This window comes from Macaca mulatta, chromosome 11, assembly GCF_049350105.2.
Source record: "Macaca mulatta isolate MMU2019108-1 chromosome 11, T2T-MMU8v2.0, whole genome shotgun sequence".
NCBI lineage: Eukaryota > Metazoa > Chordata > Mammalia > Primates > Cercopithecidae > Macaca > Macaca mulatta.
In genome coordinates, this window is record NC_133416.1 from 7,311,695 (window position 1) to 7,335,660 (window position 23,966).

Consider the following 23,966-nt stretch of genomic DNA (forward strand, 5'->3'; position numbering starts at 1 on the left):
GCGGAGTCTCGCTCTGTCGCCCAGGTTGGAGTGCAGTGGCGCGATCTCGGCTCACTGCAAGCTCCGCCTCCCGGGTTCCCGCCATTCTCCTGCCTCAGCCTCCCGAGTAGCTGGGACTACAGGCGCCGCCACCACGCCCGGCTAATTTTTTTGTATTTTTAGTGGAGACGGGGTTTCATTGTGTTAGCCAGGATGGTCTCGATCTCCTGACCTCGTGATCCGCCCGTCTCGGCCTCCCAAAGTGCTGGGATTACAGGCTTGAGCCACCGCGCCCGGCCAGGAAGAACTCTCTTAATTTATTTAATTTAATTTAATTTAATTTAATTTAATTTAATTTAATTTAATTTTATTTATTTATTTATGTATTTGAGACAGAGTCTCACTCTGCCGCCCAGGCTGAAGTGTAGTGGCGCTATCTCAGCTAACTGCAACCTCCACCTCCTGGGTTCAGGTGATTCTCATCCCTCCCCACAGGCGCACGCCACCATGTCCAGCTAATTTTTTATTTTTATTTTTTTTTGTATTTTTGTACAGATGGGGTTTCACTGTGTTGCCCAGGCTGCTCTCGAACTACTGAGCTCAAGGGATCTGCCCGCCTTGGCCTCCCAAAGGGCTGGGATTACAGGTGTGAGCCACAATGCCTGGCCAGGAAGAAATTTTTTTTTTTTTTTTTTTTGAGACAGAGTCTCTCTCTGTCGCTCAGGCTGGAATGCAGTGGCCGGATCTCAGCTCACTGCAAGCTCCGCCTCCCGGGTTCCCGCCATTCTCCTGCCTCAGCCTCCCGAGTAGCTGGGACTACAGGCGCCCGCCACCTCGCCCGGCTAGTTTTTTGTATTTTTTAGTAGAGACCGGGTTTCACCGTGTTAGTCAGGATGGTCTCGATCTCCTGACCTCGTGATCCGCCTGTCTCGGCCTCCCAAAGTGCTGGGATTACAGGCTTGAGCCACCGCGCCCGGCCAGGAAGAACTTTTTAATAGCATCTGCCACAAAGGTAGCAAGGTTCCTGACATGAGAAGGATCCAACCACCGTGGCAGGGTTAGAGGGGAGTCAACTCTTAAAAGTCCAGGCTTTTTTTCCCGCCAGCCCTGCTGAGTAAAGCCCGGTGTCCAGATTGCCCGGGGAGTGCAAAGCCTGCCCACCACATCAGGGAACTGCAGGCAGGGACGGACTCCCTAGCTCAGGCCTTCCCCACCTTCCCCACAGGGGTTCTCTCTGGGAAATTGCTCCTTGCTTCACCCACTCCTGGCCTCCTGCTGTGCCATTTCCAGGAAAGAAGCTAGCATGACCTTCATTGCTCAAGAACCCCAAGTTCTTAGGTCCAGTCTAAACCGTTCCTGGGACTGGATGAAAAATACGTCTGTGGGCTCTGTTTCCCATGACTGTAGGTATGACTGGCCCACTCCTTTCGGTGAAGAAGTCCTTTGTTGACCAGAGAAAAAGGGGCTGCAGTGGGTAACCCTTCCCTTTGGACTCAGCACCTCCTTGGTTAGTCTGAAAAGTCTTCAGTGCTTTGTCCACTTTCCTTGAAGTTAGAAAGCAGCAGAGTCCTGCATGTCCACTTTCCTCCTCTCCCTCTGCTGGTGATGACCCTCGGCAGGTGGGCAGCCCTGGGCAGCTCTGCCTCACTCCAGTTCCTCTAGCTCATCAACTGATTTCCTAGGTAGGAGTCACTCACCGCGCTCCCTGTGATTCACTCACTGGGGCTGGTTAACCTGTTTACCTTCCTGCCTCTCTCCTGAGTAGGAGTGGCCCTGGCTCCCTCCCTCCGGCACGCCTGACAAACTGTCCTCCTATGACTGCTGCTCTGCCCGCTGGGCTCGCACCAACTGCCCCCGACCCTGGGAGGTCTCTGCCCGATCCCTACTTAAAGTGTAATGGAAAAAAAAGAGCTTTGAAATCAAACACACTTGGTTTGTGACTCAGCTGCTAACCTGAGATGCCCTGGCTTTTCTTTGGAGCCTGGCGGGGAGGGGAGAGTGGGGAGGCGAGGGGGAGGGGATTGGGGGGGCGGGGGATGATTTCTGAGTCCCAGTTTCACCACTTGCTGTCTGTCTGAAGCTGAGCCAGTTACTTAACTCTCTGGGCCTCAGTTTCCTCATCCATAAAATTAGAGTAATCATGATACCTACTTTCAAGGTGTGTTGTGAGAAGTAATTTAAAGCAGATCATCTGATTTAGATTCATTTGTAAAAATGTCTGGCACATAAATATATACAAGCGTTATTACTGTTTTTTTTTTTTTTTTTCTTTGAGACAGTGTCTCACTCTGTGGCCCAAGCTGGAATGCAGTGGCATGATCTCAGCTCACTGCAACCTCGGCCTCCTGAGGTGATTCTCCTGCCTCAGCCTCCCAAGTAGCTGGGACTACAGGCATGCGTAACCATGCTTGGCTGATTTTTGTATTTTTAGTAGAGATGGGGATTTCACCATGATGGCCAGACTGGTCTTAAACTCCTGGCCTCAAGTGAGGGGCTCTTTTAAACAACCTTGTTTGGGCTCCATCCCAGACCCCTCAATGCCTGCCTTGGCCTCCCAAAGTGCTGGGATTACAGGCGTGAGCCACCGGGCCCGGCAGTTATTTTTTAATTAATTAAATAAATAAATAAATAAATAAATAATGTATGTTCCCTTGTTCAAACTATTTCCTCTTGCCAAGCCTTAATTTCCCCATCTAAAAAAAAATGGGAATAATACTGCCCACCTCCCTGGACTTGTCAGTATTAAATGAGAGAGTGTCTATAAAGCACCCAGCTTTAGGGTGTAGCACATAATGTGACTACAAGGTCAAGCGCGTAGTGTTTGGTGGGTGTTGAATCTCCTTCCCCTGTGCTGGGGAGCCTTCCCCGACTCCCCTCCCGTCCTAGGTGTTCTTGCCTTCCTAACTCCCGCAGCAGCCCTTCAACCAGGAGGGATTCTTTCTGGACGGATGGCTGCTTCCCAGTCCGCAGTCCCCAGAGGCAGAGCTTCTGGCCTCCTTTCCCCGGCTTTTTCCTGGACTGTCTAGGGACAGCAGAACCTAAGAACTGTGCAGCAGAACCTAAGAACTGTGCAGGCCTCGCCCTGTTCACCCCTGCCCTCCCTCTCCATCTCTCACTGACATATTTTCAACCACAAATATTTATTGAGTGCCCACTGCCCCGCCTGCTGTCCTTCCCCCTCCTGCTGCATCCCTCCCCTCCACCAAGGCCTTAAGGGGTGAAGATGTCTGCAGGCACCAGGGGGAGAAAAACGAGGTTGAGGGGAAGTACCCAAGAAAGCTCTGAAATGAGATGGAAACCATGTCTGCCTGGAAATTTCATTCACTCAACGCCCCACATCTTGGGTATTAAAAAGAGGCAGAGTTTTGGGATTAGGCATAAACAGGATGAGTCACAGCTCAGTCACTCTCTCTGTGATGTTGTGACTTGCCTCTCTTTGCCTTAGTTTCCTCAAGTGTAAAATAGGGATGACAATAGCACCGGCCTGGGAAGACGTGAGAATGAAATGAGATGCCAGTGGACACCTTAGCAGTGTCTGTGCACACAGCAGCTTCTTAAGGAAATGGTCCCTACCCGGGACATTATACAGACGTTAATCAACAACATGGCCCGGCTTTTTTTTTCTCTCTCTCTCCTGGACAGGACGTCCCAACCTTTCTTAGTCCGTAACACACCTTTGGACATGATGGAATATGCGAAGGGGCCTCCACCCACAGCATGACAAATCCCAAGCATCCATAATCGCACACATACCAGTGTGTGCACACACACACTCACACTCACACCCATAAAGATCTGACACTCCTTGAAGGCACACTAACTCACTATTTTATCATACTTATCCCAGTGTGTCACAGTTACTGGCTTATATGCCTGTCTCTGCCATCTTATTTTATCTGTCTCCAGAACACAGCAAACTACATGCCCTTCAATAAAGGGTGTATGAATTATTCATGAATCCATTTTGCCTGGTGCCTAGCCCTGTGTCTGGCTTGACGCAGGTGTCCCCAAGGTGTGGCATGGCTGGGTGAATGCAAATAAAAGGTATATAAAAACATTCAGCCCTGCCCTCCTCTCTTCTCCACGCTCACCACCCGCTCACCACTCGCTCCGGTTTCCAGACCCAACATTGGCAAAACAGCACTGACGAAACCCAAAACTTCAGGACACACCCAAGCACGTAAAGGTCAGGCACCTGGGCAGGTCAACAGTGCGGCATTTCAGCCTGGGTCTTTTGGGGGAACAGCTTCACAAGGGGCTGCTCTCCAGCCTGACCCATTCTCCTTGTTCTGTAAGGCCCCTGCCTCCAGCCTTTGGGCTCACTTGCAGCCCTAACCTCCACAAACCCCCACTTTGCTTTCTCCATAACAAATTCCCCGGCCGGGCGCAGTGGCTCACGCCTGTAATCCCTGCACTTTGGGAGGCTGAGGCGGGCGGATCACGAGGTCAGTAGATCGAGACCATCCTGGCTAACACGGTGAAACCCCGTCTCTACTAAAATACAAAAAACTAGCCGGGCGAGGTGGCGGGCGCCTGTAGTCCCAGCTACTCCGGAGGCTGAGGCAGGAGAATGGCGCGAACCCGGGAGGCGGAGCTTGCAGTGAGCCGAGATGGTGCCACTGCACTCCAGCCTGGGCGACAGAGTGAAGACTCCGCCTCAAAAAAAAAAAAAAAAAAAAACACAAATTCCCCTTCTAAACAAAGACTGACAGCACCCACCTCCGCAGCACCTGCAAGGCCTCGCCTCCCCTCACCTAGCCTCACCTCTCCATCAGACTCTCCTGTGGGGGGGATGAGGCCGTATACTTTGCTGGCATCTTGCTCCAGAAAAGGATGGAGCTGAGCACACCCCTGCCCTTTGGCAGCACTCCCTCCCACTTGCAGGAGGGAGAAGGGAACGGGAGGGAAGGAGAAGAGAGGGCAGGGGAGGGCAACGCTGCTCCAACAACCACACTCTGGGTGAGCCTGGGGTGCTAGGACGGCTCCACTGGGCAGGGACAGCAGTCCAGCAAGCTGGAGGCTCCTCGTTTTGCCAGTGGTGAGCTCTACCTGGGACAGGGGTATCGGCTCCCACCCTCAGGTCTGAGGCTGTGCCTGCCCAGTGAGCACCTCAGCACCCCGGACCACCCTTCCAGGCGCAGGCACCAGGGAATGGGCAGAGGGACTAACCGACCTGTAGGGATTGAGGGTGCAGATGGTCACTGCGGGGAAGACAAGCTTGTCCGAGTTGAGGTTGATGTTGAGGCTGACGGGGTAGCTGAAGTACTCTCCGAAAAGCAGGCCGAATTGCCAGTACATCATGCCAAAGGTGCAGAGCCAGAGCACTGCCCAGAAGGCCGTCTTCATGCGATTGTGCTGGGAGCACACCAGGCGGATGGCGCCGTGGATGGTGGTATTGTTGCAGAAGAACTCGAAGAGCTCTCGGTAGGAGCGGTGGAACTCGATCAGGGCCTCCTCCTCCGCTGTGGGCTGCTGGGGTGCCGCAGGTTCTGGGCCCAGCCCCTGCTCCTCACGCTTGTCCCCCTTCATGAGCCCTGGGGTGGGCTGTGGAGGGCTAGCGTCCTGCTCCTCCAGCTTGTTCCCCTCCATGAGCCCTGCGGTGGGCTGCAGAGGTCTAGGGTCCTGCTCCTCCAGCTTGTTCCCCTTCATGAGCCCCGAGGCGGATTGGGGAGAGCAAGGGTCAGGGTCAAGGCTGAGCTCTGGGCCCTGAGTGCCCTCTCCCATCACCCCTGGAACCCAAGTGAGGTTGCCCCTGGCCATGCCCACGTCCCACCCTGCGCCCACATTCTCCCACTCCTCCCTCCCTCCTCCACCTTTCCTGGAGCCAGCAGACCTGCGGGAGTTGGGGCCAAAAGTGCCGGAGCTGGGCTTCCCTGGAACAGCCTCTCCTCTGCTTCCCTGAGAGGGCCACCCTTTGGTTTCTGTCCCAGCACCTCCTTTTCTGCCTCTGCCCTCTTCCTTTGATCTTCCTCTGGGATCTGTGTCTCAGCGCCTGCCTCTCACTCCCTCTCTATCTGCCCTGTTTCTCTTTGGGTCTCTCCCAGCTCTCCTCTTCCTGACCTGGCTCCTCTCTCTAATCCTGCCTCTCTTCCTCTTCCCCACTTGCCTTGCCCCTTCTCACTCTAGGCCCTCACCTCCAGCCTCTGGCCCTGACCTCGAGCTGCGTCCTGATTCTGTCTCTACCCCAGGACTGCCGGGCTCCAGGAGGTCTGGGCTGCCTCCAGCTTCCCACTCCCAGGTTGCGGCTGGACTGGGACTGGTTCCTTTCCAGTTGAATCTGGCAGCCAAACCTCTCCTCCCCTCACCTGACAGGTGCAGCGGCCGGGCTGGGGAGCCCGCCCGCCGGCCGGCCACGGAGAGAAGCAACAGGAGTCTCATTAACATCTCAATTAAAAGTGAGCAGGGCAGGGGGAGGGGCTGAGGAGGAGTCAGAGCTGGGAGTTTTCCAAAGGAAGGAGGGCTCCCGAGGGCAGGTGAACTGGGAGTACTGGACCTGAGAAGGCAGACTCTGGGCAGGGGCTTTAGATGCAGACCTGACAGGCAAGGAGGCTGGGGGACAGGAGGGCAGGTTACGGGCAAAGATCAGAACAAGTAGAAGGATCCTGAGCCCACAGCCAGGAGGGCGACACAAGGAGAAGGGGCCAGCCAGGCTGAGAGGGCCTGGGTGGGGAAACCGGAGGACAAGGGAGACAATAGAGAGGGACAGCAAAGGATGGAGAGATGGGGATGGAGGAGGGGCACTGAGTGAGTAGAGGCGGGTGGGGGGCGGAGGCGGGGGCAATAGGAGGAGCCAGCACCAAAGGGAGTCTCTCTCCAGGCAGGAGAGCAAGGGGGGAGTCCCAAGTGTGCTTCCAGGAACTGGAGTCTCAGCAAGTGGGCAACCCTCTAAGGGTACCCACAGCTCAGCCTCACCCCCAGGCCCTGGAGAGAAGAGAGAATACGTCTCTGCAAACCTCCTCCTCACTCATTAAGTGGACGCGGCGCACTCAGGTGGGGCGCATCTGCCTCCTCCTGGTCCCTCCTGTTTCCTGCTGAGTCCTCACCACTCCCTCCAACCTTGTCCAGACCAGGGAGGGGCCCAGGTGAAGCTGGGGGCTAGGCGGGGCCTTAGGACATTCTGTTCTTTTTTACACCATTGGCTGCCAGGCCAGGAATGTGTAATCACCCCTGTTGTGGTCACAAAGTTGCAGGAATGTGGGCAACCAGAGGCAGCACGAGGGCCAAGCAGGACACTGTGGGCACAGACCCGGAGCCCAGGGAGAGGCAGGGACAGTAGGCACTGAAGGTGCAGGGAGGACGTGGCCAGCGCTGGAAAGGAAGAGAGTGGGCATGGCGCAAGCCTGGGCAGGCCCTGGGAGGAGGAGAAATTCACTGATAGGGGCTATATTTTTCTCCAAAATCTCTTTCCAAACTTAATGCAGCAAAAGGATAAGGAGTGGAGTGCCAAGTGGTGAGCAAGGAGAGAAGGGAGGGTCAGAGAATCAGACCCAAAAATGGCTCTAGGAGACTCTGGAGAACCACCCACACAGCCCGGGCCCTGCACGCAACAGGGAGGCCTGCCGCTCCCTCGAGGGCCCCACAGGAGGCAGCCAGGAATGTGGTCGCTGGCTTGTCCTGCCTCCCTCCGCAAGCCCACAGACAAAGGCCCAGCCTGAGCACTGATACACACTGGGGAGGAGATAGGCCTGCAAATAGGTAGCTGCAATACAATAAGATAAGGTTTCTATTTGTACACTTTAAAAGATCGTCTTTAAAACGGACTTCTAACCAAAGCACAGATCTCAGATTTCTCAGAGATAAGAGATAAGAGCCAAGGGCTGGGGGAGCCTAGGGCTCAGTGCAGGAGACTCAGGAAGCCTTCCCAGAGAAGGTGTCCTCTCTGCTGAATCTTGAAGAGCAAGGAGTTTAGCAGGCAAAGAGAAAAGGCGGTACTCCAGGCTCAGGGTCCGACCTGGTCTGTGGCTTCCTCTCTTGCCGCTGTCTCTTGTGACTTCTTAAAGTGAGAGCGGTGTCAACCAGGATTCCAAACCAGGTTCCCTTGCTTACCTTGATACTGCTCATGATACCTCCCCTTGGAAGGGACAGCTGGATTTTTCTTCATTGTCCTGATGAAGAAACTGACCCTTCCCAAGGATAAACCAGTTTTCTGAGGTTAGAAAACAAAATATGAGCAGAGCTATAAACAGAATTCAGAATCCTCCTCCTCCTCTGGCGTTATCTACTTAGCGCTTTAGCCATTTACTTCCTGAGACAGACTCACGGGGGATCGGGGCTCCGCTGCACCAGGATGGGAAAGCCGGGAAGGCCTCCCTCACTCCCACACAGAGCCCATGGATTCATCCAGTCTCTGGGTGCAGGGTGATCTCCTTGGCTCTGTGAAAAGGTCTCTGCACTGTCCCCGCCACCCCACAGATCCCAGATACCCCTAGAAACTCCAGTCTCCCTCGAGCCAGGTCCTTACATTGGGTATGGTCCTCCCTGCAGACAAGGTGCTCAGCACCCTGGCTGTTTGATCTCAAAGGTTCTGAAAAGCACCTCCCTGCCTTTTCTATTTGCTAGCTCATGCCTGAAATCCAACCACTAGCTGAAGGCAGCATGGCAAATAGTTTTCGTATCAAGGGCTCTGTGAGAAGAATTGCAATGCCTGGTCTGGGCTGAGCCGGAGGGTGGTGACCCTGCCACGTCCTGCCGGGTATGGGAGTGGCAATGCAAGCCCAGTGCTGCAGCATTCTAGACCTGGAGTGGGCTAGAGCAGGCTTGGTGTTGTGAGGAAAATAGAAATCTGAGACCTGCGCTTTGGTCAGAAGTCCATTTTAAAGATGATCTTTTTAAAGTGTACAAATAAAACACAAATATGTTTTTGTCATAATACAATTTTTCAGCAATACGGAAGTATGTAGAACAATAAAAGCTTCCCTTTGTCCCCTTCCTTTCCCTCCCCCAAGGGGAGCCACCGTAATTTGTATATCTCTCTGTATCTTTTTGTGTGCCGTTATAAACTTACATGTATTTTTTATTTTTTATTTTATTTTTTTATTTTTTATTTTATTTTTATTTTTTGAGACAAAGTCTGGCTCTGTCACCCAGGCTGGAGTGCAGTAGCGCGATCTCGGCTCACTGCAAGCTCCGCCTCCCGGGTTCACACCATTCTCCTGCCTCAGCCTCCCAAGTAGCTGGGACTACAGGCGCCCACCACCACGCCCAGCTAATTTTTTGTATTTTTAGTAGAAACAGGGTTTCACCGTGTTCGCCAGGATGGTCTCGATCTCCTGACCTTGTAATCCGCCCGCCTCGGCCTCCCAAAGTGCTGGGATAACAGGCGTGAGCCACCGTGCCCGGCCTACATGTATTTTTTAAAAACAAAGCATATAGTTCTTTTTTATAAGAGGGACCGTGTTATAGGTATGTTTCTACAACTTCCATTTTTGCTTTTATTTTCTTATTTATTTTAGAGACAGGATCATGCACTGTCCTCTAGGCTGGAGTACAGCAGCATGATCATGGCTCACTGCAGCCTCCAACTCCTAGGCTCAAGCAGTCTCCTGCCTCAGCCTCCCAAAGCGCTGGGATTACAACCATGGGAGCCACCATGCTCAGCCCCTATTTTTGCTTTTAAACTATGTGACTTTGAGAAAGGCACTTGAGCTCTGTGGGCCCCAGTGATCTTACCTGAGAAAATGAAAGGGCAAGAAGGGGTGGGTAAGGCAACCCGGATGGGCACAAAGACTTTTTCCAGCTGACCTTGCATCTGGCCCCCTGCTTCACGCATGAGGGGACTGAGGCCCACAGAAGCAAAGTGATTTGGCCACAGTCACCCAGGAGTTAGGGGTGGGGCCAGACTGAAAACTGCGCCACTCCTTTCCAAGCTCAGTTCTCCTTCTCTGATTTTGAGGGAAGTAGTTTTATTCTATAAGAAGTCAAGAGCTTTGTAGACTCTGTCTTGGAAGGACCTCCCGCCTTCCCAGGACTACCCCCAGACTCCCCCAGAGCCCCAGCCCTTCCCGCCAACCCAGGGCTGCCTTCCCCTCCCAACACCAGCTATCCTCTAACCCTGTGGTGTGGCCATAAGATATGCACGGCTGCAGGGAGAGAAGTGAAACCAGAGGGGCTGCCGTGGGATGAGGGTTATGAGTGCACAGGGTCTTCCTGCCTCTTGTTCTCCGCGGACAGGAGATGACGGAAGTAATCACTCCAGCCTCCTAGGGAGAGCCCATCTCTGCACTTACCACTGTTTACTATTATTTATTATTATTATCCTGATGTATGTGTGTTTGTACATATGCAGGGACAGAGACCAGGTGTATTCATCTTGGTGACCTCAGTGTCTAGTGGTCACTGTTTGCCGACCCACTCTGTGGAAGACAGCAGAACTAGCATCTTTGCTAGTTTATCTTTGACAGAGCAGGATATGCTATGAAAAAGCATCTGCAAAACTTCAAACACCCTAACTTCCTCTGACAACCCATTTATTTGTGGTCTATTAATTTGTCTAAATGTTCTTCGCTTTTCCCTGTTCACTTCTATCCTTTCCAGGATGAGAATCAGTTACTTAGTTAAATGCAAGTCTTTATTCTTACTACTTGGAGCTAATTAGCCACTTCACACTGGGGGCTGCCCACTGTGGAAGACAACAGTCTTTTCAGCTGCCCTTATGTGGTACAGATTTCTCTTTCATTTAAAACGATGGACCAGAAAAATACCACACTTCATCTAGTCCCCTGGCAGTTTACTTAGAAGTTCACTCCTAGAAGTTGATCGCTTTGAGTTAAGACAGGGTTTATCAACCTTGGCACTATTGACATTTTCAGCTGTATCTTTCTTTGTGGTGGACAGGATGATTCTGTCCTATCTACAATCCTGTGCATTGTAGGACGTTCAGCAGCATCCCTGGCTTCCATCTATTAGATGCTAGTAGCACCTCCTGAGTCATTGCGACCAAAACATCTCCAAATATTGCCAAATGACTTCTGGGGGGCAAAGTCACCCCCGTTGAAAAGACTCGGTTAAGGCATTGTCACCACTGAAAATGCAAATACTCTGGAAAAAGACAACCCTCATCAGTTATGCACTTCTGGGTGTTTGCCAGACCCTTTCCAAGAGCACTAGTCAGCTAAGAGCAGAGTGGAGAAGAAGAGAGAAGAAATAGTATTTTTCTTCTGGCCGGGTGCAGTGGCTCATGCCTGTAATCCAAGCACTTTGGGACATTAAGGTGTGTGAATGACATGAGGCTAGGAATTCAAAAACAGCCTGGCCAACATGGCAAAACACCATCTCTACTAAAAATACAAAAACTAGCTGGGCCTGTTGGCGCATGCCTGTAGTCCCAGCTACTCAACTTGGGAGGCTGAGGCCAGGAAAATCACTTCAACCTGGGAGGCAGAGGTTGCAGTAAGCTGAGATTGTACCATTGCACTCCAGCCTGGGTGACAGACTGAGACTCTGTCTCAAAAAGAAAAAAAAAGAAGAAGAATCCATTCCCACCAACCCCCTTTCTGGATGCCTCATGGGCCTGTGGAAAGAAGGCGCTCTCAGCAGCTCCCTCGGAAGAAGTCCTGGTAGAAGAGTCCCACCCTCAAACACCTTTTAGGAGTCCTGGGGCGCTCGGTCTGGGTCTGGTGTTGCTCAGTGGAAATCAGTCTCAGGGAGACTGGTGAAGAACACAAAAGGAAAGAAGCAAAGACAGTGCCCTGCCCGTGGTGAACTTGTGAATTTCTCACCCCTGTGAGTCTCCCTTTGTCCTCCTGGGGATGGCCGGGCATTGTGGTAGCCAGTTATTGGTAAGATTTGTCTTTCATGATCCAGCTGGGAAACAAGAAACACTCTTTCAAAGTCTTTCAAACAAAGGAATTTAACACAGAGAACTAACTGGTCCATGGGTGATGGAGGAGTTGAGAAGCCAGTGGGAGGTAGCTCAGAAAACAGCAGAGCAGGAAACAGCTACCATCTCTAGGCCTGGAAAGACAGCAGGGTGATGTAGCATCAAAGACCAAGAAGCCTCCGGAGCCATTTGGCAGGAACTAAATAGTGTGGACTTCTGGTAGGAGATGGGATTATGGAACGGGGAAGGAAGGAAGACAACCAACTGCAGGTGAAGCCAGAAAGCAGAGAGGGGAGAACTAGCCTGGCTGCTTCTCTCCTCCCACCCCACCTCCGTCCCACAGATCCGCAGGCAAACCAGCAGCCGACTGAACAATAAAGAGGCCACGGAGATAAAGTGATGGGGCCAGGATCAAAACCCAGATCTCAGGGCTCATTCCTTAGGGTGTAGAGAGTCCGTGAGGGCTGAAGCGCCAGCTTAGGGCTGGCAGCAGAAAGAAGGATACAGTCCAGCCAGCTGGGGTTAAAAGGGGTCTGACATAGTGGTTACCTCTGAAGCAGGAAGCTTTGACTGGGAAGGGCATGTAGCAACCTTTTGTAGTTCAAGGAACATTCTGGCGCCGGGTGTGGTGGCTCACGCCTGTAATCCCAGCACTTTGGGAGGCCAAGGCAGGTGGATCACGAGATCAGGAGTTCAAGACCAGCCTGGCCAACGTGGTGAGACCCCGTCTCTACTAAAAATACAAAAATAGCCAGGTGTGGTGGCGGGCGCCTGTAATCCCAGCTACTCGGGAGGCTGAGGCAGAGAATTGTTTGAACCCAGAAGGCAGAGGTTGCAGCGAGCCGAGATCGTGCCACTGCGCTCCAGCCTGGGTGACAGAGCAAGACTCCGTATAGGAAAGAGGAGAGGGCTGGGCGTGGTGGCTCAAGCCTGTAATCCCAGCACTTTGGGAGGCCGAGACGGGCGGATCACGAGGTCAGGAGATCAAGACCATCCTGGCTAACACGGTGAAACCCCGTCTCTACTAAAAAATACAAAAAACTAGCCAGGCGAGGTGGCGGGCGCCTGTAGTCCCGGCTACTCGGGAGGCTGAGGCAGGAGAATGGCGTAAAAACCCGGGAGGCAGAGCTTGCAGTGAGCTGAGATCCGGCCACTGCACTCCAGCCTGGGCGACACAGCGAGACTCCGTCTCAAAAAAAAAAAAAAAAAAAAAAGGAGAGGGGAGAGGAGGGGAGGGGAGGGGAGGGGAGAGGAGGGGAGGGGAGAGGAGGGGAGGGGAGGGGAGAGGAGGGGAGGGGAGGGGAGGGGAGGGGAGAGGAGGGAGGAGAGGAGAAGAGACGTTCTGGAACAATTGAGGGATTGCAAGAATACACAAAAGTGAAGACTGAGCTGTATCTGTAAGATCAGTGTACCTGGCCGGGCGCGGTGGCTCAAGCCTGTAATCCCAGCACTTTGGGAGGCCGAGACGGGTGGATCACGAGGTCAGGAGATCGAGACCATCCTGGTGAACACAGTGAAACCCCGTCTCTACTAAAACTACAAAAAAATAGCCGGGCGAGGTGGCGGGTGCCTGTAGTCCCAGCTACTCGGGAGGCTGAGGCAGGAGAATGGCGTGAACCCGGGAGGCGGAGCTTGCAGTGAGCTGAGATCAGGCCACTGCACTCCAGCCTGGGCGACAGAGCGAGACTCTGTCTCAAAAAAAAAAAAAAAAAAAAAAAGATCAGTGTACCTCATGTGTTTCACTGTATTATATGTTACACCTCTATTAAAAGAAAGGGTCTGGCCGGGCGCGGTGGCTCAAGCCTGTAATCCCAGCACTTTGGGAGGCCGAGACAGGCGGATCACGAGGTCAGGAGATCGAGACCATCCTGGCTAACCCGGTGAAACCCCGTCTCTACTAAAAAATACAAAAAACTAGCCGGGCGACGTGGCGGGCGCCTGTAGTCCCAGCTACTCAGGAGGCTGAGGCAGGAGAATGGTGTAAACCCGGGAGGCGGAGCTTGCAGTGAGCTGAGATCCGGCCACTGCACTCCAGCCTGGGCGACAGAGCGAGACTCCACCTCAAAAAAAAAAAAAAGAAAGGGTCTCAGCACGTAAGACAGGGTAGGGAAAAGAGGAAAAATAGAAAAGAGAAAGAGTCCCTGTTTTTTAGAGTAAACTTCTGAAATATTTTCAAATGAAATGATATGATGTCTGGGATTTACTTCAAAATAATCACGAGGGATTCGAAGAGTGTGTGCGTTGGTGGGGGAGGGGTATACAGAATAAATGAAACTGACGGTGAGTTGAAGCTGCGTAAGGAGTATACGGGAGACTCCAAATATTACTTTTTCTCTTTTGCTATATTAACTTGCATGTGAAATTTCCACAGTAAAAAGTAAAAAGAAGAGAGAGAAAAAAGGGCCTAGGGTCACAACACACATACTCCTTTACGCACGTAAGAGCTCAGTGGGGCATCTCACCCCAGCCCCCAGCGCTCACGCAGCGCACGCTGTTCTGACACTTCTGCCCTTTCCAGCCATCTTTGGCCCATGTGTACAGTGAGCTGCCTGCACCAGGTGAGGGGAGACACCCTCACAGAGTGACATGCCTACAGCCTAGGCAGGTCCTTTCCCCGTTTTGTGACCTCCCCTCCCCATGCACACTTCCCATCACTTGCACCTGTCCAGACATCAGACCCGAAATTAGACAGACCAGTGTAAGGATGAGTGCTGAACAGAGTCCTTCAGGGCGGGGGATGGTGCCCAAGTGACCGATCGCAAGAGACGTTAACCCCTCATCCCAAGGGAGACACCCCTGAGCCACAAGGAGGTGGCAGGACTGCTGGAATGAGTTGGGACCTAGACATCAGGAGACCCAGACTGTAGCCGGCTCTGCTGTGGACTGGTTCTGTGATGTGGCCATCACTCCTTTATTCCATAAATACCTCTTGGGCACATGGTATGTGCCAGACTCTGCTAAGCATGGGGAACACATACTTGAAGATTCAGCCTGGGCCATGGCGGCCCTCACGGCCTGGTAGGAAGCAGACAAGACAGCCAGGTACAGAGGGCGGTCTTCACGGGGACTGGACAGCCTAGGGCAGAGGACGCCTTCCAGAGCCTCAGTGAAGCCTCAAGGACAGGTGGGAGTCAGGAAGACAGAAACTTGGGGACTAGAGAACCACGTGTAAAAGGGGGCAGCTGCAAGTAGCTCCATGGGTGGATAGGCTGTTGAGGGAGATGGGAGGATGAAAGGAACCAGACCAAGCCACCCTGGAATTCCGTTCCCCTCATGTGTCACCCTTAGCTTCCCTCTCCATGCTTAAGGTGAGGGGGCTGCACTGGGTGGGCTCTCAGCTTTCTCCAGTTCTAAGGGGTTTGAAAGTTCATGGCCAAAGAAGCCAGAGCAGAGGGCCTGAGTGCCCAGGTCCAGCCTGCTGGCCCCAGGACTCCTTTCCGCATACCCTCCCCTTCTCTTTGGGAGGGAGGTTCCCTGAGGACAGGGAGCAGGGCGAGCTGCAGAGCTCTCAAGGGTCTCCTGGGTGACCTGTGCCCACTCCTGTGTGGATTGGGCTGGGTTGGTAGCGTGGGGGGCTGGTTGACTTGCTAGTCCCTTGTAATTTGTCTGAAAAAGTCCCAAAGCAGGGCAGGACAATAGGGGAGGAACCCGGGCGTCTGCCAGCCGGTTCTCTTTGGTCTCAGAGCTGCTTCTGCGGCCTTGCAGTCCCTGCGCCCTGCCCTCTCCATGATCGCCCGTCCTGGGCCCCTCGCTTTCCAGATCCCGCATCCATCTGTCCCCTGCGCTCTCTGAAACTCGCTCTGCTCCCCGTGCGAGGCTTGTCCAAGGGCTGACCCCGGGCCTGCCGCCCTTCCCTCGGCTGGGCCCGGGCTGTCCGCAGTCCGCTCTCCTGGTCGGGCTTCCGAAGAAGGGAGGAGGCCGGTTCCGGCCCCGCGGCCCTCACGTGCTTTCCCGGCCGCCCCTCCCGCCCCTCATCGAGGCAGACAAGCCTGTTCCTCTTCCCTTGGCTGCGATTGCGACAGGCCGGCCTGGCTCCCAGCGCTCCCTGTCCCCGCCCCGCGGCCAGCTCGCTCCACTCCCACTTCCTGAGCTCCGCCGTGGGAGCCCTGGAGGCCCGGCCTGGCCGCTCCCGGCCCTGGGGGGCACATCGGCCCTGAGTCCCGTCCCAGGCTCTGGGCTCAGGCAGCTGCCGCCACCGCTGCCCAGGGCGTCGGGCCTCCTGCCTTCCTCCCAGGCCCCCACGCTGCTGGCCGCCTGGCCGAGTGGCCGCCATGCGCCTGCCTTGGGCCACCTCTGCCCCCGGCCTGGCCTGGGGGCCTCTGGTGCTGGGCCTCTTCGGGCTCCTGGCAGCATCCCAGCCCCAGGTGGTGAGGAAGGGGCCTGGTAGGAGGGGGCGGGGGTGGGGAAGAGGGATCTGGGCAGGCTTCGCTGCATTCCCTCTGCCCTCCCAAGCTGACGCCTGACTAATTCTTCTCTCCTCTTCTCCATCTCCCTCTGAAGGTGCCTCCATACGGGTCGGAGAACCAGACCTGCAGGGACCAGGAAAAGGAATACTATGAGCCCAGGCACCGCATCTGCTGCTCCCGCTGCCCGCCAGGTGAGAGGCAATAGCAGGACGAACCTGGGCCTTGGAAGTGGGTCACAGGGTCTCCAGCCCCCTTGAGGCCTCAGAGGGAGGGTGGGCACTGTCCCCCAGGAAAACTGGCTGCTGGAGAGGAGCATGGGAAACCCTAGACATCAGGTGGAGGAAATAGGACTGGCCCTCCCCACTGGGCCTCCTCTTTCCTTACCTCACTGAGAGGGAGCCAGAGGGCCACGGGCAGGATGATGGGGGGCCAGAGAGACCGAGGGAAAGGCCGGGGTCACACCACAGGCAGCAGAGGTGAGGGTGGACCCTGTCTCCTGAAGCTCTACTACCGCACTCACGTTCTAGGCACCTATGTCTCAGCTAAATGTAGCCGCAGCCGGGACACAGTTTGTGCCACATGTGCCGAAAATTCCTACAACGAGCACTGGAACTACCTGACCATCTGCCAGCTGTGCCGCCCCTGTGACCCAGGTGAGTGGGGATGTGCCTGCGGGGGGCTGGATCCCCTGGAGCTCGGCCCCTCCCTAAGCCCTCCCGTCTCCCCACCAGTGATGGGCCTCGAGGAGATTGCCCCCTGCACAAGCAAACGGAAGACCCAGTGCCGCTGCCAGCCGGGAATGTTCTGTGCTGCCTGGGCCCTCGAGTGTACACACTGCGAACTACTTTCTGACTGCCCGCCTGGCACTGAAGCCGAGCTCAAAGGTCAGAGGTCCCTGAGGGGCTGGATGTGAAAAGGAGGCTGGGTGCCAGGGATGGCAAGTGGGAGAAGGGAATATGGTACTGTGTCCACAGCGACCCCCCAGGTCCTTGGCTTAAAATTCCTCTTCTCATTCCATGCAGAGGCTCCCAGAAGGGTGCTGGAGGGACATGAAACTGGGACAGGTGCAGGGGGCACACCAGGGGTTTCTTCTCAGTACTGAGAAGCTGGGGCAAAATGGTAAGCTGTAGGCCAGGTGCGGTGGCCCACGCCTGTAATCCCAGCACTTTGGGAGACTGAGGCAGGTGGATCATGAGGTCAGGAGACCGAGACCATCCAGACTAACAAGGTGAAACCCCGTCTCTACTAAAAATACAAAAAATTAGCCGGGCGTGGTGGTGGGCGCCTGTAGTCCCAGCTACTCGGGAGGTGGAGGCAGGAGAATGGCATGAACCCGGGAGGTGGAGCTTGCAGTGAGCCGAGATCGCGCCACTGCAGTCCAGCCTGGACAACAGAGTGAGACTCCTTCTAAAAAAAAAAAAAAAAAAAAAAAGGTAGGCAGCAAAGCAGAGCTTGGGAAAGGTGAGGCGAGAGCTACAGAATGGGGTGGATGGGCAAGGAGGAGGCCATCCCGAGGCTTAAAGGAAACTCACAGCCCGGCAAAGGGCTCCTCCCTTTTGCCAATTCACCCTGGCTGGCCTGCCTTTCTCTTGGCAGATGAAGTTGGGAAGGGTAACAACCACTGCGTCCCCTGCAAGGCAGGACACTTCCAGAATACCTCCTCCCCCAGCGCCCGCTGCCAGCCCCACACCAGGTGAGTGCGGCCCCACCCGTGCTCCTTCCACCCTCTGAGAAGCCTCAGCTGCGAACAACCCCCAGCCCCCATCCTCGACACTGTGGACTTGACGCACCACTTTCAGCCGCCCCGCATGCCCACTGGGACACTGGTGGGCCAGGGCGTGAAAAGCTCATCATCTCTTTTTTCCTCTGCAGGTGTGAGGACCAAGGTCTGGTGGAGGCAGCTCCAGGCACTGCCCAGTCGGACACAACCTGCAGAAATCCATCAGAGTCGCTGCCCCCAGAGATGTCAGGTGAGGGTCCGGGGCTGAGGGAAACAGAGGGGTGCCTTGGAAAATGCCTTAATGCTCCACATGTAAAAAAAAAATGGAGAAAAGATTAATCCTTCCTTCCCAGAATTGGAGCAAGAAGAAAAGTTCCTTACAGAAAAAATTAGAGTATCCCTAGGCTAGTTTACACACACACACACACACACACACACACACACACTTACTTTTAAAATTATATATACTGTAATACTATGTAAAGGAACACATCCCTTGGCATTTTAGAGCTGGAATTGTAGAGTATGTAAGCTAACCTTCTCATCTTATATATGAAAAACTGATGCTCAAAGAAGTGAAGCGACTTAAAAGTCACACAGCTGGGCAGGAAACCATAGCCCAGACTCCCAGTCCAGTTTCTCCCCAGGCCTCCCATTCCATATTCCCTTAGGCTACTGAGATGTAATGATAGCTACTACTGTCATCATTCTGGGCATACCAACATCACACAATCCATTTTTTTTTCACACAATCCATTAACTAGACCAAACACCTCTTTATTAAACTATATATTTTTATTATTAGACACAAGATTCCCATTTGACTGTTTCTTGACTGTTTCCTGTGGATTGATTGGCTTGCTAGCCTGGTAGATGACTACAAGATGTTTCTAATGACTGTAACATCACTCATTGGCAGAAGGTTCACTGTGTGTGTTGGGCACTCTGTAACCGCTTTACATTTACTAACTCATTTCATCTTCTTAATGATGCTATGAGGTAGATTCTATTATCATCCTCATGGACTGAAGGAAGAAACTGAGGCTCAAAGAGGTTAAGTGACATACTCAAGATCATCCACCCAGGTGGTCATTGGTGTTATTAGAAACTGTACTCAGGTTTTCTTACTCCGGATCACATGTCATAATGCATGCACTGTAGAAAATTAGAGACTTCAGATAAGCAAAACTGAAACTCACCCACAGAACCACTACCTAGAATATCCACTCGTTACATTGCGGTATATATTCCTCCCAGACATTTTTCTATGCATGTTTATACATACTGGGTTTTGTTGGTGGTGGTGTTGTTTACTAAAAGCCAAGTAATTTTAATATTTTATAACCTGATTTTTTCATTCCACAATCTAAGTATTTTTCTGTGCTCTGTTAATTTTTAACTATCTATCAAATACAACTGGCATTTTAGAGCTGGAATTGTAGAGAGTATGTAAGCTAACCTTCTCATCTTATATATGAAAAACGGATGCTCAAAGAAGTGAAGCGACTTAAAAGTCACACAGCTGGGCAGGAAACCAAAGCCCAGACTCCCAGTCCAGTTTCTCCCCAGGCCTCCCATTCCATATTCCCTTAGGCTACAGATTTACATGAATGAGAAGGGGAAAAATGCCCAGCAGAGAAATGCGCCAGTCCTCCCACCCTTCCCCAGGCGTAGCTGAAGGGCACTGGAGACTCCATGCTATTGCTGGCAGCTCTGGTACCCAGAGAAGGAGAAATTACCCACTGCTACAGATCAAAGCTGGAGAAGCTGAACTCCAGCCTCTCTTTCTCTTCCCCTCCTAGAATCTGCCCTGAGCAAGGGGGTGGAGAACTTGCAAGCCCTGCTCTCCCAGGTGACCACAGGCAGTTCCAAAGCAAGGTTCCCCACTCTCTCATACCCGTAAACACCCTCACAGGTATAGCAGGGCAACCCTAGCTCCTCTACAGCGGCCCCTCTGTACAATGGCTGAGGCCACAACTCCAAGCCCCACCCTTCCCTATTGTCTCCCAATCCCACTTCCAGACCTTGAAAATCAGCTGCCCAAGCTCCCATCCTGCACGCACAAGCCTGCCCAATCCTGATCTCTGAGCAGGAGGGCACCAGCACCACCCCCAAACATGCCCATCCATGATACAGTCTCTCCTGGCTGCCAAGAGGTCCTCAAGTCCAACTTAGTTCCCCTTCTCTGTAACCCAAGGGAAGTTTCTCTCATTCTGCCTTGAGGAGCTGCAGTGTGGCTAGAAGAAAAAAAAGCTGCTCCCTTTTCTCTGTCTGGGTTGCCCAGGGATCTGGAAAGCTCTTCCTTCTCCTCCCCTCTGTCCTTTTTGGGGCTGTGATCACCCCTCCTGTTTGCTGTCCTGGCAGGAACCATGCTGATGCTGGCCATCCTGCTGCCACTGGCATTCTTTCTGCTCCTTGCCACCATCTTTGCCTGCATCTGGAAGAGCCACCCTTCTCTTTGCAGGAAACTGGGTAGGAAGGGGTCAGCTGCGGTGGATGGGTTGGCGGTGGGAGGCAGAGGGAGGAATATTCAACTTCCCCGGTGCAACCCTCCACACCCTCAAGACTCCCAAAGCCTACCCCCTACATCGACATCCTTATCTTCATCCAGCTGCTTATTCTGAGGCTGGAGATGAGAGTGACAGTGGCTTGTTCCTCTGGCCCCCGGGTGGTCAAGTTGCTACACACTGTGGTGGGGTGTGGAGGCTGAAAGGCTAGGTCTGAGGCCTGCCCGGGAGCCTACACCCATTTCGTTCTCCATTGCAGGATCGCTGCTCAAGAGGCATCCACAGGTAATGGCGGGGGCTGAGAAGGCAGCAAGGAGGGGAAGAGGTGATGAGAGTACAAAGTGGGAGCAGACAGGAAAAGAGTATGCAGGCTGACTCCACACTCATTCATTCATTCATTCAACTGATGATTGACTGAACATGCCATGTGCCAGGCACTGTCCTAGGCACTGGGGGTACCTCCTCTCCTGGAGTCCACATGCCCATGGAGCCAGAATAAAGTTAAACCATATATCAGGTGGTATAATTGCTAAATAAAGCAGGTAAGGGCTCAGAGAGTGACAGTGGCAAAGGAGGGGGGTATTTTAGACAGGGGACAGTGAAGGCCTCTCTGAGAACCTGGTATTTGAGCGGAGAGCTGAAGAAGCGAGGAGCCAGCCATGGGGTTATCTGGGGGGAAAGTGCTCCAGGAAGAGGGAGCATCCAGTGCAAAGACCCTGAGGCCAGGGCATGGGGAGGAGCAGAGGCGGGTGGTGAGATGCCAAAGCATGGAGTGGGGTACGAGAACTAAAGAAAGATGAGCCAGCCTGGGCAACACAGCCAGACCCCATCTCTACCCAAAATGTTGTTTCAAGTTAGCCAGGCAGGGCCAGGTGCAGTGGCTCATGCCTGTAATCCCAGCACTTCAGGAGGCCAAGGCGGGTGGATCACTTGAGGTCAGGAGTTTGAGACCAGCCTGGCCAACATGGTGAAACCCTATCTCTACTAAAAATACAAAAATTAGCCGGGCTTGGTGGCAGGCACCTGTAATCCCAGCTACTCGGGAGGCTGAGGCAGGAGAATTGCTTGAACCCGGGAGGCGGAGGTTGCAGTTGAGCTGAGATTATGCCACTGCACTCTAGCCTGGGTGACAGAGTGAGACTCTGTCTCAAAAACAAAAAACAAAAAACAAAAAAAAACAGTTAGCCAGGCAGTCCCAGCTACTCAGGAGGCTGAGGCTAGAGGATCACTTGAGTCCAAGAGTTCTTGGGCCTGCAGTGACCTATGACTGCACCACTGCAGTGTAGTCTGGGTAACAGAGCCCGACCCTGTCTCAATAAAGAAAGAAAGAGAGAAAGAGAAAAAGAGAGAGAAAGGAGGGAGGGAGGGAGGGAGAAAAAAGGGTCTGGGGCCCTTGTCATTGTTTGGGTCTCCATCTCTTCCCTGCAGGGAGAGGGACCTAATCCTGTAGCTGCAGGCAGGGACCCTCCAAAGGCCAATCCACAGTACCCTGACCTGGTAGAGCCATTGCTACCCATCTCTGGAGATGTTTCCCCAGTATCCACTGGGCTTCCCACAGCCCTAGTTTCGGAGGAAGGGGTGCCGCAGCAGCAGAGTCCTCTGGACCTGACCACGGAGCCGCAGTTGGAACCTGGGGAGCAGAACCAGGTGGCCCACGGTGAGCCTGGGGCAGGGAGAAGAGAGGAAGGATGGGGAAGGATGGGGAGAGAGGGATGACTGGCAGAGAGAGACTGTGGGCCAGATGAAATAAAAAGACCAAAACAGAGGCAGACAGAGACTCTGCTGCCAGTCAGTGTCACAACTAGAGAAAAAGGAAGAGACTGGAAAACCCAGAAACAGAGAAATGAACACAGAGCTCAAGAAACCAGCAGCAAGCAGGAGAGGGGCAGGGGAAAGGCGAGAAGAAGGTAGGAATTCAAGAAGCAGCGGGCCTGAACTGGGGGCCTTCTTTCCTCAACGCTCTGCCTCCTTTCCTACAGGTACCAATGGCATTCATGTCACTGGCGGGTCTATGACTATCACTGGCAACATCTACATCTACAATGGACCAGTACTGGGGGGACCACCAGGTCCTGGAGATCTCCCAGCTACCCCCGACCCTCCATACCCCATTCCCGAAGAGGGGGACCCTGGCCCTCCCGGGCTCTCTACTCCCCACCAGGAAGATGGCAAGGCTTGGCACCTGGCGGAGACAGAGCACTGTGGTGCCATGCCCTCTAACAGGGGCCCAAGGAGCCAATTTATCACCTATGACTGATGGCGTCTGAGAAAAGGCAGAAGATTGGAGGCACAAGGGCACCTTCTCCCTTGAGGCCACCCTGCCCATGTGGGATTCACAGGGGGCCTGAGTAGGGCCCGGGGAGGCAGAGCCCTAAGGGACGAAAGCTCAGACACCCCCGAGAGCAGGTGGGCACTGGCTGGGTACGATGCCCTCCACAGGACTCTCCCTACTGCCTGAGCAAACCTGAGGCCTCCTGGCAGACCCGCCCACCCACTGGGGCTGCTCAGCCTCGGGCACGGACAGGGCACATGATACCAACTGCTGCCCACTATGGCACGCCGCACCGGAGCACGGCACCGAGGGAGCCGCCACATGGTCACCTCCAAGGACGTCACCGGGCCCTCTAAAGGATTCGTGGTGCTTATCCCCAAGCTTCAGAGGCCCTTTGGGGTTCCACACTTCACATGGACTGAGGTAGACCCTGCATGAGGATGAAATTATAGGGAGGACGCTCCTTCCCTCCCCTCCTAGAGGAGAGGAAAGGGAGTCATTAACAACTAGGGGTTGGGTAGGATTCCTAGGTGTGGGGAAGAGTTTTGGAAGGGGAGGAAAATGGCGAGTGTATTTATATTGTAACCACATGCAAATAAAAAGAATGGGACCTAGATAATTTATTTTCCTGGGATTTATACAGAAACACTATTCCATGGAGACAGTCCCAAAGACAAAGGTCAAGACACTAAAATATAATCCCATAAAGGTATTTCAATGAGGAACTGGTGGATATAGTCCAGGAAATAACAGTCGAGTCAGCGATGGCTGACAACGTTCCTGGCAGTGTTCTCAATGTTTTACAATACTAACTTATTTAATCCTCACAATAACTCCATGAGGTAGATAGATTCCCATTTAACAGATGAGGACACTGAGGCACAGAGCAGTAACTTTCCCATTTCAGCTGCAAATGACAAAGCTGGGATTTGCACCCAGTTTGTCTGGCTTTTAGAGGCCTCTTGAGGGGGGGAAAAATCACGCCCTTCCAGAATTTCTTTGAACAGGTAGAATGGTCTGGCCTTCTCAAATAATCAGATCTCTTGCATGTTCCACAGGTGTTAAGTCTCAGTCAACTCTCAAACATCTAGCCACACGCAAACTTCTCCAAGGTTGATTGAAGGGAAATGTGTGTATTTTTTCTTTTTTTAGACAGTGTCTCATTCTGTCACTCAGGCTGTAGTGCAGTGGCACTATCATGGCTCATGGCAACCTTGAACTCCTATCTCAAGGGATCTGCCTGCCTCAGCCTCCCAAGTAGCTG

At 53.4% G+C, this 23,966-nt stretch overlaps 2 protein-coding genes across 38 annotated transcripts in view; one reads left to right on the plus strand and one right to left on the minus strand.

Annotated features, from left to right (window-relative positions):
• SCNN1A (sodium channel epithelial 1 subunit alpha) overlaps nt 1-8,621 on the minus strand; it is a 36,808-nt gene extending 28,187 nt beyond the window's left edge. For 2 of the 20 annotated variants that reach the window (XM_077953394.1, XM_077953386.1), the window contains exons 1-2: nt 6,944-7,037; nt 5,153-5,622 (exon numbers count right to left, since the gene is read on the minus strand). In XM_077953394.1, coding sequence (XP_077809520.1) covers nt 5,153-5,568 — 416 coding nt within the window. In that variant the 5' untranslated portion in view covers nt 5,569-5,622; nt 6,944-7,037. Of the gene's footprint in view, nt 1-5,152; nt 6,424-6,891; nt 7,049-8,025; nt 8,156-8,239 lie in introns of those variants that run through there. The other 18 variants (XM_015150890.3, XM_077953385.1, XM_015150886.3 and 15 more) reach the window with 16 other exon arrangements.
• On the plus strand, nt 5,944-23,318 carry LTBR (lymphotoxin beta receptor). 18 transcript variants are annotated; one of them, XM_077952865.1, is made up of 11 exons: nt 15,872-16,164; nt 16,298-16,394; nt 16,731-16,856; nt 16,935-17,087; nt 17,226-17,280; nt 17,795-17,896; nt 18,076-18,173; nt 20,288-20,395; nt 20,690-20,715; nt 21,859-22,087; nt 22,410-23,318. In XM_077952865.1, exons 1-11 carry the CDS (start codon nt 16,069-16,071, stop codon nt 22,685-22,687), a joined length of 1,368 nt encoding a protein of 455 aa, XP_077808991.1. In that variant the 5' UTR covers nt 15,872-16,068; the 3' UTR covers nt 22,688-23,318.
• The last annotated feature ends 648 nt before the right edge of the window (nt 23,319-23,966 follow it).

Coding starts and splice junctions, on each gene's coding strand:
- LTBR (XM_077952865.1), top strand. CDS start 16,069: ATGCGCCTGCCTTGGGCCACCTCTGCCCCCGGCCTGGCCTGGGGGCCT. Junction 16,857..16,934: donor GTGCCGCCCCTGTGACCCAG/GTGAGTGGGGAT, acceptor TCTCCCCACCAG/TGATGGGCCTCGAGGAGATT. Junction 18,174..20,287: donor GCTGCCCCCAGAGATGTCAG/GTGAGGGTCCGG, acceptor CTGTCCTGGCAG/GAACCATGCTGATGCTGGCC.